The 12,308-nt window shown below is 46.0% G+C and overlaps 1 protein-coding gene across 1 annotated transcript in view; it reads right to left on the reverse strand.

Moving 5' to 3' along the window:
• The window catches only part of LOC112554393 (semaphorin-2A-like), a 58,364-nt gene extending 47,655 nt beyond the window's left edge, over nt 1-10,709 (reverse strand). The window contains 1 exon segment of the mRNA XM_025222152.1: nt 10,586-10,709. Within this exon segment, the coding sequence (XP_025077937.1) occupies nt 10,586-10,709 (124 nt within the window).
• Nucleotides 10,710-12,308: the final 1,599 nt, after the last annotated feature.

The raw sequence follows: 12,308 nt of genomic DNA on the forward strand, positions 1-12,308 counted from the left end.
CACTCACCAGATCTTTGAAAGCGATGGAAAAAATAATATAAGATGTGAATCATACCCGCTGTGCACGCCATCTGATGAAGTACACATCAAGACGACAGTCGTCAAGCAGTGATGACCAGTGATGACACACAGGTGTCAATGTTACACAATCTACACATCTTCCGGTGCTTACAAGGATTTTACAAAAATATAATTTTTGTTAATAAGATTCTGGCCGTCAATCCCATAATACTCTAATTTTCTTCGAGACATTCGCGCTCCTTGAAGATGAACCCAGCTCACCTGCAGGCTGCACGAGCAACAAGTGGCGGCATCGACGCCTTTTTAACGACCTTCATCATCTTCGCATAAATTTTCTGACATTTCCACTCGACACCAGACCCTGCAGTTGTTCCCCCTTGGGGTCAGGTCACGCAGCCTCAGTTGACCTTCGCCCGGGCAGCGCCATAAACTAGGTCACCATGGGGTCAGCGGCGCCGCCTAGCGGAATGATGTATTGCCGTCACCGCAGGCGTCGTTCATCCCTCTTGCCAGGGTCCTTGTAGTCCTCCTCCACCCGGGTGACCGATGACTTAGCCTGGAGCCCCACTCTCTACCCACCTTCCCCTTTTTTTACTTACCATCAGCACCTTCGTCTCTCTCGTCAGTCGTCATGACAACACCGTGGACCCAAGATAAGATTTATCACAGACGATGACAACAGCAAAGGAAATTAAAACTTGCTCCGTTTCTCTGATTTTTAGAACTTCCTTCCTGTCCATTTTCTTTCTTCTTTTCAGTGCTGTTCGACCCGTTTCCTCTTTTTTTTCTTTTTTAGTCAACATCTTCATACAACACTCTGTCAACAGTCTCCACGTGTTGCTGTCCATTTTGCTGTTATTGTCCTGGAGGCAAGAGCATCAACTACAAAACACAAAACGATATTTTATATCTGCAAATTGTTTACCGCTAGCCAGCTGTTTGTGCTTTATTTAAAGGTCTAGTTGGGAGCAATCTCTTCTAATAACTGAGTAAAGCTCAGTCAAAAATGTTTCTCTACTTGTGTATGGTGATATATAAAGTCGTGTATATCGAATGGGTATTTGTTCACCCCGATTTGGGAAAATAGTATCTTGCACACAGAGGTATATCCAGTCATTACAAAAACAAAAATAATAAGTCCACTCCATTAGACCTTTAAAAAAATTCGTGAGTAGAAAAACGCATGTTTATGATGGAACATAATGTTTGAGTTAAAAAATTCGCAATTTCTAAAATTAAATATCGCGTGTTATCCCCAAACAATCAGCTACAATTATTATAGATGTGTGTTTTGTGAGGGCTTGACTCAAAAATTCATCTGGCACAGAGTCAGCATGTGTAGCAAGGGTGCACCGAGTGCTCCATGACAGCAAAGGGTCAGGCTACTGTATATGATCTATGCTTCTCAGTAACACAACAAATCCGTTTCCGTTGTTTTTTAAACTGGCACCGACGCTGGCACTGCCTAGTGAGTGCAAATAATAAAAATCAAAAATCTGAAGAGAATTTTTAAAAACCTAAAAGCAGAGTAAAGCCACCTGAAGCTGTCAGAATTCAGCTCTCCCCATCCTGACCACTTACAGACTTGAGTGGAACCACAAAGGAAAAGCAATATATGTCAAAGATGGCGAGTCCGATCTTCTCTCGCAACTGTGGTAACTGGCAACCGGAAGTGTGTAAAACAAGGGAGATAACATCTTGGCAGAGAAAACCTTTTGCAGGACGAGTCCTGCGATCAGCGATTCCACAGCCACATCAGCCTGACCATCGGTGTAAACTGTAAACATGCAAACAAAGTGACTGTACGCAAACTAAACATGTCAGGCTCGGTTCACCAGTTCCAACCGCTCCTGCTGAACTTGTCATGGTGAGCAGACTTCAGACTCACTGACAACAGCATTAGGTGACCTGGGAGAGGCTGGACATTCTTCCTTTTTCTTCCTTTGACCACAAAGAACCTTTCAACAATTCCTAGACTGAATATCCTTACCGCAAAATTAAATTTTATTTAGCAAAGAGGGGTAGGAGTGCTTAATCCAACAGTGACCAGCTTTGATACATTAATGAAATAATCTTTTGAACGATGTATACATGTATGTCATATTCTGATAAATAGTGATGAGGAGGAAAGTGAAAGAGGAGGAGGAACACCCAAAACACTAGAGTAAAATTATATATATACAAATAGTCCCACAGAATGAAGCGAAGGGTTGTTATACAAACGAATTCTTTAACCCTAACCACTGCGCCACAAACTGTACCCCGAGGTCAACATACCCCAGCTTTGATACCCAGAAATATATCGCCAAGTAATCACACAGCTAATAAGGCAAGAGGACTGCACTGCAAGCGTGGGTCTCCACCCGGGGTATTCACCACCCGTCACGATCTGTCAACAATCACGTGGGTCAATAACCACAGCAGCTGATGACGTAACGACGACGCAGACAGGTGAGTGAGTGAGAGAGAGAGAGGTGGGAGGGGAAGGATACCTTTGGGAAATCCGTTCCCTTACTCCGGAAAGTGAAGCAGCTACTGGCTTGGTATGTAAGCCGCTTTGCGGTAAGTAGTCTTTGATATCTGAAGTTTATATTTACCATTCACTCAGGAGTTGGTTTTTTTTTTAATAAACGAGAAAGCGAGTGCGCGCGTCCTCGTCTTCTAATTCTTTCATTCCACCCCGACAGTCCAGTTAATCGTCTCTATTTTCGTAGACAGCATGCACTCACGTGCGGAAATGTGAGATCCTGCACAGGTAGCGTTTACTGTCAGGCGGTGGACGGCCACAAAGCCACCCACCCACCCATTCTTGCCATGCTAGTTATCGTCCTACCCCATCCATCCACCCACCCACGCCCTTTGTCGACATGTAGCAGCGCAGGCCCGCCCACACCATGTCATCGGAACAAGCTGCACATTATGTTGGCCTCGTCGATCGGCAGAACCGCTCTCCCCCACCCTTTCCTACCCGACAGACTCCACTCCCCACCCCCATCGTCAGGTCATCGCCGAGAAGGAAGATGTTGATGTTGATGTATAACTCAAACCGCATCCTAGCCCTGAGGTCCTTTTACGTGTGTCTGTGTACGTGTGTGTGTACGTGTGTTCGTGTGTGTGTACGTGTGTATGTGCGCGCGAATGTCCATGCAACTTTGTGAGCATCATTATCATCATCATCATCATCACCACCACCACCGTCGTCGTGCTTACATCCCCGGCTCTGCAACCCTCATCTCCTTGACATCAAGATTTCATCTCCTGCTTGTTTCTTCACCAACGACCTGCTCCTTCTCACGCACCTGGTCAACCTCGTACGCTGCCACGAGTTCTCAGGTTCCCGCATGCAAGATGCTGATATGCCTCCTTTTAAGAAGGGAGAGAACTCTGACCTACTTCCGGTAATGTTGAATTCACACATCCTGGGCACACAATCGCCTTTAGTCCCCATGCCAGGAGATGTTCGTAACCGGTGGTCTATCAACGAGAGCCTTGCACGTCACCAGCGCAGGGAGCACAAGTGTTTCTGGAGCAAAACTCTGGAGGCTGAAGTCGAGGGTTAGCTTTGGTTCACAGCTGCAGCAGCTGCTCAAAAGACTGTAAGAACAATTGCGATGCATTGCTGCCCCATATTAGGTCTGCTGCATCCGGAACTCCGGCACGAACACGAGATGGGGACCTGGAGGTTATCTACCGACACCTGCTTCTTTCCGGCTGATTACAACCTCCGGCTCTCAGTTATGCCTCCTAAAGTACATTTAACTCCCGATGCTTATGCTGTGTATCAAGGGTCTTCTTAATCAGACACATAAACGGTTACGAACATTATGGCACATTGAATACTGTGGCCAGTTAAGAAGGTTTGTTAATAAAACTTTGACGAGGGAGAAGATATCAACGATCACAGGCCGTCCAGCCGTATAATAAACGTGTGACAGGTACAGTAGTGTACTTTTACTATGTAATAAACATACGACACACCGGTCTTGTTTAAAAAAAAAACAAAAACAAAAAAACAAAACACAAAAAACAAACAAAAAACAAAAAAACAAAACAAAACACAAAAAAAACAAAAAAAAAAAACAAAAACAAACAAAAAAATAACCAACAAAAAAACAAACAAACAAACAAAGCCAAAAAAACAAACAAACAAACAAACAAACAAAAAAAAACAAGGTTCCAGATAGTGGTGGTGTTCCATCTAGTGCGGGTAAACAATAACAACAGATCTGACAGTTCCTCAGTCCATCCTCTGTTTTCTCGTTACAGACGGCCTCGGATGATTGACTGTGGCAGATGCCGAGAGTGACAGGCACGTCGATCGCTCTCCACAAGCTCTCAACGGCAACAAAGATCAAAGAGCAACTTATCAACCGTCCGGATGTCACTGCAAGCAAAGGCCAGGAGCCAGCAGGTCGTTTAGTGCCTTGTGCATCATTCAGACAAACGGATCTGCGACTATCCGGTGCAAGCACACGAGTGTCTGTGCACATGTGTGTGAACGCGTGTCTGTGCATGCTACTAGTCCGAATATTTGAATACCTCTGATCCTAATTAATATTCTGATTATTTTAACTCAATGTCTACATAACTGAGTTATTCATTAAAGTTGGCTTCGTCTTTGTACGCGTGCACCAACATAAGAAAGATAAAAATCAAGAGTAAATTAACCTTTGGGATAAAGTTTATGCACATAATTTAGGAACTGCGGGCATTTTCATGGGTTTGCCCATTCTCCCACAAACGTAGTTTCTTTCCCATTTTCCTGTAGATTACATCTGTATATTAATGCCTTTAGCATGTTGCTGCCTCACTACAAGCACAAACAGCCTTTAGGGCATCCTCCCGGCCACGATGCTTGGAGAACTGGAGAATGCAATACAAGCAAGCAAGATTGTGAAACACTGGGAATATGAATAAGACTAGGAAGGAGGACAGGTCAGGTTAGGAAACATGGAATAAAAGCGAATAATGAAGGTTAAGAACCGTGATACAGGGAACAAAGAATACAAAGGACTTAACGAATGCAAGATTAGAAAACAAGGCTAGGAAATGAGGAATACAAGAGAGTAAGGCTATGGTGGTGGTGGTGCGGATATTATTTCGACTCTGCAAAGTTTCACAATCAGGTCAACTCAGTTTAGACAGGTCGCCACTTGGATGACAATCATTCGCAATCAAGAACAACGTCACGTCCTGAATGAGTTATTAAGACCACTTTCACATGTGCGTGACGTCAAATGTCATTAATTAATCCCCCTTCCCCTCGTCCCCAGCCTGGCCACCCAGCCTTGCAAGTCCACCCCTCGCCACCCGACGCTCGAGTCAGTTCGCACGAGCTCGATTATCTCCCTTTTACGTCCCGCGATGACTCGGCGGCCAATTAATCATCTCCCCTTGATGCGGACGGCCGCGCGCTCGTTCGTTGGCGCCTTTGCTCACCGAGTGCGTTCGCGCCATGAGCGGCAGGCAGCACGTGCTGCACGACATTACGCACACGCGATAATGCGCGCACACAAGGTTGCTGCTGCTGTTCACGCGCGTGCACGGACTTGAAACACGTGCATGCTCGTCGTCAGAGGGTGACTCACGACGCACACCACCTCTACGCATGCGCAGCCAGGCTGTCCTTGGTTCGACTGTCCGTCCGTTCGTCCACCCCGCATGCAGCGCGTGGAAGTGATGTGGCAGTTGCATCAATAAAGTGCAAAAATATTTCAGACTCCCTGGGCAGATACAATTATTTGGGGTGGGGGAAGGGTTATCGACCGGCCACAAAAAAACAAAAAAAAGAAACCAAAAACCCCGACATCCATGTTTACCTGTGATAATATTGTAGTGATGTAAGAGATGTAAATGAAACTTTTAATTATCAGCGTGATGTTTTTGTACACGTATAACTGCCCCTGATTAGTAATTAGTAATGACCATATACGGGTTTCGTGTGTCCAGTTCATTAAATGCGTCAAGCAGTGAAAATTTGGCCATGCTTCTTACATTTCCAAACAATCCGACGCCAAAAAAAAAAAAAAAAAAAAAAAAAAAAAAAATCATTTACATTTACAGACCCAGTTGGCAAATTTTCTCAAGGGATTTTTTTCCGTTTTAGGTGATTTCCACGCGTTTCTAAGCAATAAGAAACACTGCAAGGGGCGAGAAATTGTTGGCTGTAGTAACGACCCTGAGAGTGACTACCCCTGAAATTCATCTTTTCGCAACATAATAGTTTTGGTGCCACTCGTAGCTCTAAAGGCGGTCAAGTCGAACACATTCAGCTTAAGACCGACAGTCACAATAACAGTCGTCGCACAACCGTGCTCCATGAAAGCTGTTCACCCTCAGAGTAAGTAGACTGAAACTGCGACTATTCAAGTGCGACAAGCTTACACAAGCTTATGAGATTAACAAAGAGGACCTTCTGCCCACATGCTGAGTGAAAAAGACAAAATTTCGAGGGGCAAAGCCAACTGGCAAGAGCGAGGACGAGCATTTGTACGCTCGCGAACACACCAAAGCTATCTGCCCATCAAAGTAACGAATTAACTTTGAAAAGAAATTGTTGCGGGAGTGGTCTCCCTGCCCAAACAAACCGCCGCCTCGTGCCGCCACCATCAGACCCCGGTGACGTGACCACTCGACGGTCACGCTTGTCACGCTGGCGGCTCCATCGGTTCTGGTTTGGCTCCCAGACAAACCTTGTCTCCTCGTTTGAAAGGTGGGACAACCTGGACATGGCTGTGTGTGTGTAGAGAAAGAAAAGTTGGTCCATACCTCTTCTGATATATTTATACCATCATTTTTCCATTATTTTACATTTTGGAAATCATTCTGAGATATTTAACGATCTTAATACTAAGGCACAACTTTAGTAGTGGGTCCCACTCGATGCGCATGACGAAAGTGAGATAACTCAACACAAGCTAACAAAAGTTAGGGGTTAAGGTTAGCGAATGAGTTTAGGATGGGGGCAAAGTATGGAATTGCCGAATATGACAACTTGACATCACGTGGTCTCCAAAACTCTGTTCTACCATTTTGTTCATGATGGAGGCGACATAGGTATTATTCTAAGGTCGGGCCTGGTTTTATTTTTGATGTCCCCCCGACATATACACGCGCGCGCGTGAACATATAGAGAGGGTGATGCGCAGTTACCAGTGACACCATCCTCCACATTGTCACGTGCATGACAAGGGTTTGAAGTCAACGACTAAACCACGTGATGTCTCCGAACCAATGTGACCCCTTCTCAGCACGGCTTCTGTCAATGCTGGAGGGGAGGGAGTAGAGGATGATGGGAGGGATGGGAGGAAGGTCACTGAGGGCTGCAGTTGTCACAGGATGCACTGCCCCTCGTGTGTACAGCTTCTGTGCCTGCGCTTTGCTATCGACTGAAGAGGGTGCACTGCCGTCGTCATCATCATCATTGCTGTTACACCACCACCACTACTGCGACGACGTCTACTACCGCTGTGACTGTGGTGCTTACCTCCAGCGTACACTCGCGCTAACCCTCAAAGGTCTCTCTCTGTCACGTGGCAGAGAGCATGTCACCAGCACACGTCAGCAAGTTGAAATATCGACTGTCAATACCGATGATAATTCTATCCCTCTCATCTTTCTGGAACCTTCCGCAGAAGCAACTTAACACACAGATAATGTTCAGGAAATAATTTGTATGATCTGTCGATGAGACATAAATCTTCTGAGATGAGACAACCGATAGTCTTAATTTAATTCCTCCTCCCCACCACCTTTCCCTCTCTCTCTTTCTCTCATTCTAAAATTGAAAAAAAAACTTTGTTTCGTGACACGAATGGCTGAAATACTGGCACAATGCCCGACAAATGTCATCCAGCAAAAAAGTCGAACTGAAAATAGCATCGGATGGGAATTTCGCGAACTTCTGTAAAACACCAGACAGGTTCACTTTTATGTCTAACATCTGAGTAGAGAAAAATAAATGTTTTTCGTCGTGAAAGGGAGGTGCGCGTGAAGCTGAGTGTAATTTGTATGAAAAACTGTTGATTGTGGAAAAAAGTCAACGGTTTTAAAACAGAGCAAATGGCGAGAGAAGCTGAAAGTATGATAAGCACATAAACACACACACATACAGACACGAGCACGCATGTATATAGACGCGCGCGCACACACACACAAACACAAAATTGTTCACGGATTCCAAAAGACGCCCATCTTTTTCAAGTGGCTGATGTTTCTAACCACAGCACGAGCTATCCATTTTATTTTTTTATTTTTATTTAAATTTTTTAAGCCTCAAACCCCACTTACACGTGGGTGCCGAAAAATAGTCGACGTGGCGGCGACATTACCTTCGCCGCTTTTGTTGTACAACCCTACCTGTATACGCCGTCCTACCTGTAACAGGTAGAGTCCTACCTGTTGGCTTCGGCGTTTGCTTTGCATTGTTAACGGTCGAGGGCTGTGCGGCAGTTGACGGACCTGTGTTAATAGCGGGTTACATGGTCGTGCTGCGGTGACACGCACTTTCTCATGAGCACTTCACAAGTACTCTTTATTCCACCAAGACTTCAGCCAGGCAGTGGCGAGAGGACGAGACAGTTTTACTATAAAGTCTTTATGATGAGTGTCGGGGCGACCGTGGCAGTCGGAGACAAAGGCTATCGGACGAGAGAGGACGCAGAGGGCAAAGGGTAGACGGGTGGCTTGATTTATTGACAAAAACGGGCTTCCACCCACCGGCGATTTCGCACAATGAAGGAGAAGGAAACCAGAGCACCCTGAGAAGACCCCCGACGTTGAGACTGTATACGGGTGTCACATCCTTAGAGAAGGGCTTGTGGCCCAGGATGAAATGTGTGACTCGGACCGTAGTGACCGAAGGTAGGGTGAACCACCCGAAGACACCATGACAACACGACAGTCCCTGAACATGGGTACAGCGCATGCACTTTGCCTACACGGGTAGAAAAGAAAGAAGACTGTAGACATGAGTATGGAATGTGGACCTTAAAAAAAAAAAAGACACGAAGTTATGCGAGTATGCACCCCAGGATATCCAATGCACATTTTCAAGAGCACAAAATGATTGCACAGAAAATGAGCCGAGACACACACTGAGACTACTGCAAGACGTGACCTGTATTCTATCCTCTCTCAGGTACACAGGTGTACAGGAGGAAACGATTTGTTGCGCACTAAAAATAAAGTAAGCGTGAGAGAGAGAGAGAGAGAGATATCTGAATAAGATGAGAAGAAAGAAACAGAAAAAAAAACAGGTCTAAACCATGCCTACGTTCTAAAAAAAAATATAAAAGAATCAATGAAGGTTGGATGGGGATACAATTGATGGCAAACTTCATAAAAAGTACACAGAAAACAGAAAACTGAAGACTACATATGAGAATCGACCCAAAAACAATTAAGTAATTTTGTACAACTAGTACTAAAACAAAACCTTGAAATCCTCAACGACTGTCTACAATACATCAGAGCTAAACAGACTTAGGAGGAGAGATACTGTACGCGGTGAAAGGGTTCATCGATGGGCAACAGCTTCCCTCATTACCGAGCAAACAGCGAAGACAGGAACGAAGGACGTGATGGGTTGAGGGTGGCGGGGGACAAGAGGCAGTTAAACCCAACAATTTGCTGCGAAGACAGTTTTCCCAGGTTGAAGAACAGCCAGTGCTTCACTGCTAGCAACAAACCCACACGTGCAGGTTGCACGTGCATTCCTGTGGTAAGACTGAGCATCCTCTCAACTCCATGTTCCACAACTTTGTGTCTTCAAAAATTTAACTCCGAGAGATACCTCGTAAAAAAAAAAAATTTTTAAATGGATGAACAAGCCAGCATCTTAGCATCCATGTGTTCCTGATCCTTCTGCTTCTAGCTCGTTTAATAATTCTAACATGATTCGGTAAATATGTAAAAATGTAATTGAACTCTTTAGCTACAAGCTCAATGCCCGTGTCTCCTAATCGAGACTGCTTTGCTGGGTCTTGAAAGGCAAACCTCTCTTTGCATTTTAAGGAGTTTTTTTTTTAACAAATAAATCCGGGACTTGCCCTTACAAAGGACAAGGGCCTGAATTGAACAGGCTCCAGCTGAAAGCCCTTGTCACATACTGATCCAGGTGCTCTGAATGGGGTGCACACGCGGCTGACCAGACCTGAATCTCAAAGTGGGTGGAGGAAGGAGAGGGAGGAAATGGGAGGAAACCTGTCAGCGGGGTACAAAGCCGCCACGTTTGTCGATTACGAGGTGGAGTGACACAGGAAACACCACAAATAAACTTCAATTTGTTAAAAAATGTTTAGGGGTATATTCTCTCGGGTGGGGAAGGGGTGTGCACGAGCATGTGCCAATGTTTGAAGTAAGAATTCAACTTTGTTTAGTGTGAGGTCTGCAATTTTATCACAAGTGAACCAGACTGTGGTTCAGTGTCGCTAAGAACTATGAAACAGCGAGGAAGGGTTGGAGAGAGTAGGAGAGTTGTGAAAAATGAAAGAAGGTAAAAGAAATAAAGATGGATGAAAAGGAGAAAAGATGACAACATGCCAAGGACCGAAATCTCACCTACCTGCAGCATACAACTTGGTGGCCGAGTCGCAACTGTTGGGCGGAATGGAAGCTCCGGGTACAGAAGGCACCACCACCATCACCAGCACAGCTACCACACACACCCAGGTAATCCTCGGAACCATGTCGTCCCCACAACAACGACGCCGCCTACATCCACGCACCTCGGTATCCATCGCTGGCTTCCTCGCGCACCCCGCCCCCGGTTCCTCGTCACCTTTGCTTTTAGCGACGATGTGCTCGACGACAGGCACGACAACAACCACTTGCTTCAATCCTAGAAACTTTTTCCTCCCGCTGCGCCGCGTTTTCAATTTCGCGGTTCCGTGGTGAAGGCGAAAAACGATAAATCCATGCACCTCGCTCACATGTCTCGACGATTTTCTGTAAAAGGTTGGCTGGCCACGGACGATGTCACTGACGACAGAAACGATGTTCACTCTCACTTCTTCGTTCAGTTCCTTTGAACCAAGACCGATGCTTCACCCACACGTACGTCCGTTGCCACCACCAACACCAACACCGACACCACCAACACGCATGGCAAACGCCTGTTAACAGCAGCGCTTCTCTCTCAATCCTTCGCCTTGGCGTGAATGGAGAACTCTCCGCTGGCGAAGGAAGGAAAAGTCGCGCGGTGGCCACCCCCCCAACCCTCCCGATCCTCACCCACCCTCCCACTCCTACTCCTGCCGCTTTGAGTCGTTTCGTAGCCGCTTCGCGTGAAACACCGGTTCGGCCCTCCTTTAGCTGGCACAGACACACGCACACACACCCTACACACACATCCACGCAGCCACACACTCACACACACACGCGGTGTCGGAGTCTTTATACCGCCGCGTGCTGCATACAGACCCGCCTACACTCCTCTCTCTCTCCTTGTCTGTCTTTCTGTCTTACAAGCTGTTCGTATCGCTAAAGTAGCCAGTCAGCCGTCGCACGGTGGGTCCCACAGCTCCTCGTCGTCGTCGACCCACGAGGTTGCTGGCGTCGTCTGTGGTGGTAGTGGTGGTTGTTGGCGATTCACGGACTAAACCCAGAGGCGATTCTCGATTGCGTGGTGGTGTCCCTTAGGGAGAGGGATGGGATCGCCGACTCAGCGCCACGCTGGTGGCCATAAATATTTTCTCTCTTTTTTTTTCTTCTACTCCTACCTTTGCAATCTGTTCGCTGCCGCCATCCGTGACAGAGAGGGAAAGTGGGAGTCACGGCTGGAGTAGCAGACCCACGTGACAGGACCTGGAGTTGAAAGCATACTTGCTGGAACAGGCGGAGATGAGGTTCGTATCCTTCACCGTTCATCCAGCAGCCCCGCCGTGCTTCTGGCAGACTCCCATTTACCTACATGAGTATTGCCAGCTAATTAACATCGGTTAATATACAAGAATGAGTAAAACACTCTCATCACTTATTTACTTCAACTTTTGTTAGTTTCTGTTGCCAGTCAGATCCTTTAGGGTAGTTTTATTTTTTAATGCGTTCGCCCGGATGTGAATTTGCTCTACATGTACTTAAAGAAATCGTGATTATTAAATCAGTTGATAATCCGACAGTAGGCTGACACTGGATGTGGCCAAGCTATTTGTCCTGCAACCCTCCAAACCCGATAACTACACAAAGGAGTGCCTGATATCACAAGCTTGCAACAGTTAAGATAAATGTCAACGTTTTTGTATTTGTATAGGTTCAGAAAAAATTTCATAGGTTTTTTTTTTTTTTTT

This window comes from Pomacea canaliculata, linkage group LG13 (assembly GCF_003073045.1).
Source record: "Pomacea canaliculata isolate SZHN2017 linkage group LG13, ASM307304v1, whole genome shotgun sequence".
NCBI classification, from domain to species: Eukaryota; Metazoa; Mollusca; class Gastropoda; order Architaenioglossa; family Ampullariidae; genus Pomacea; species Pomacea canaliculata.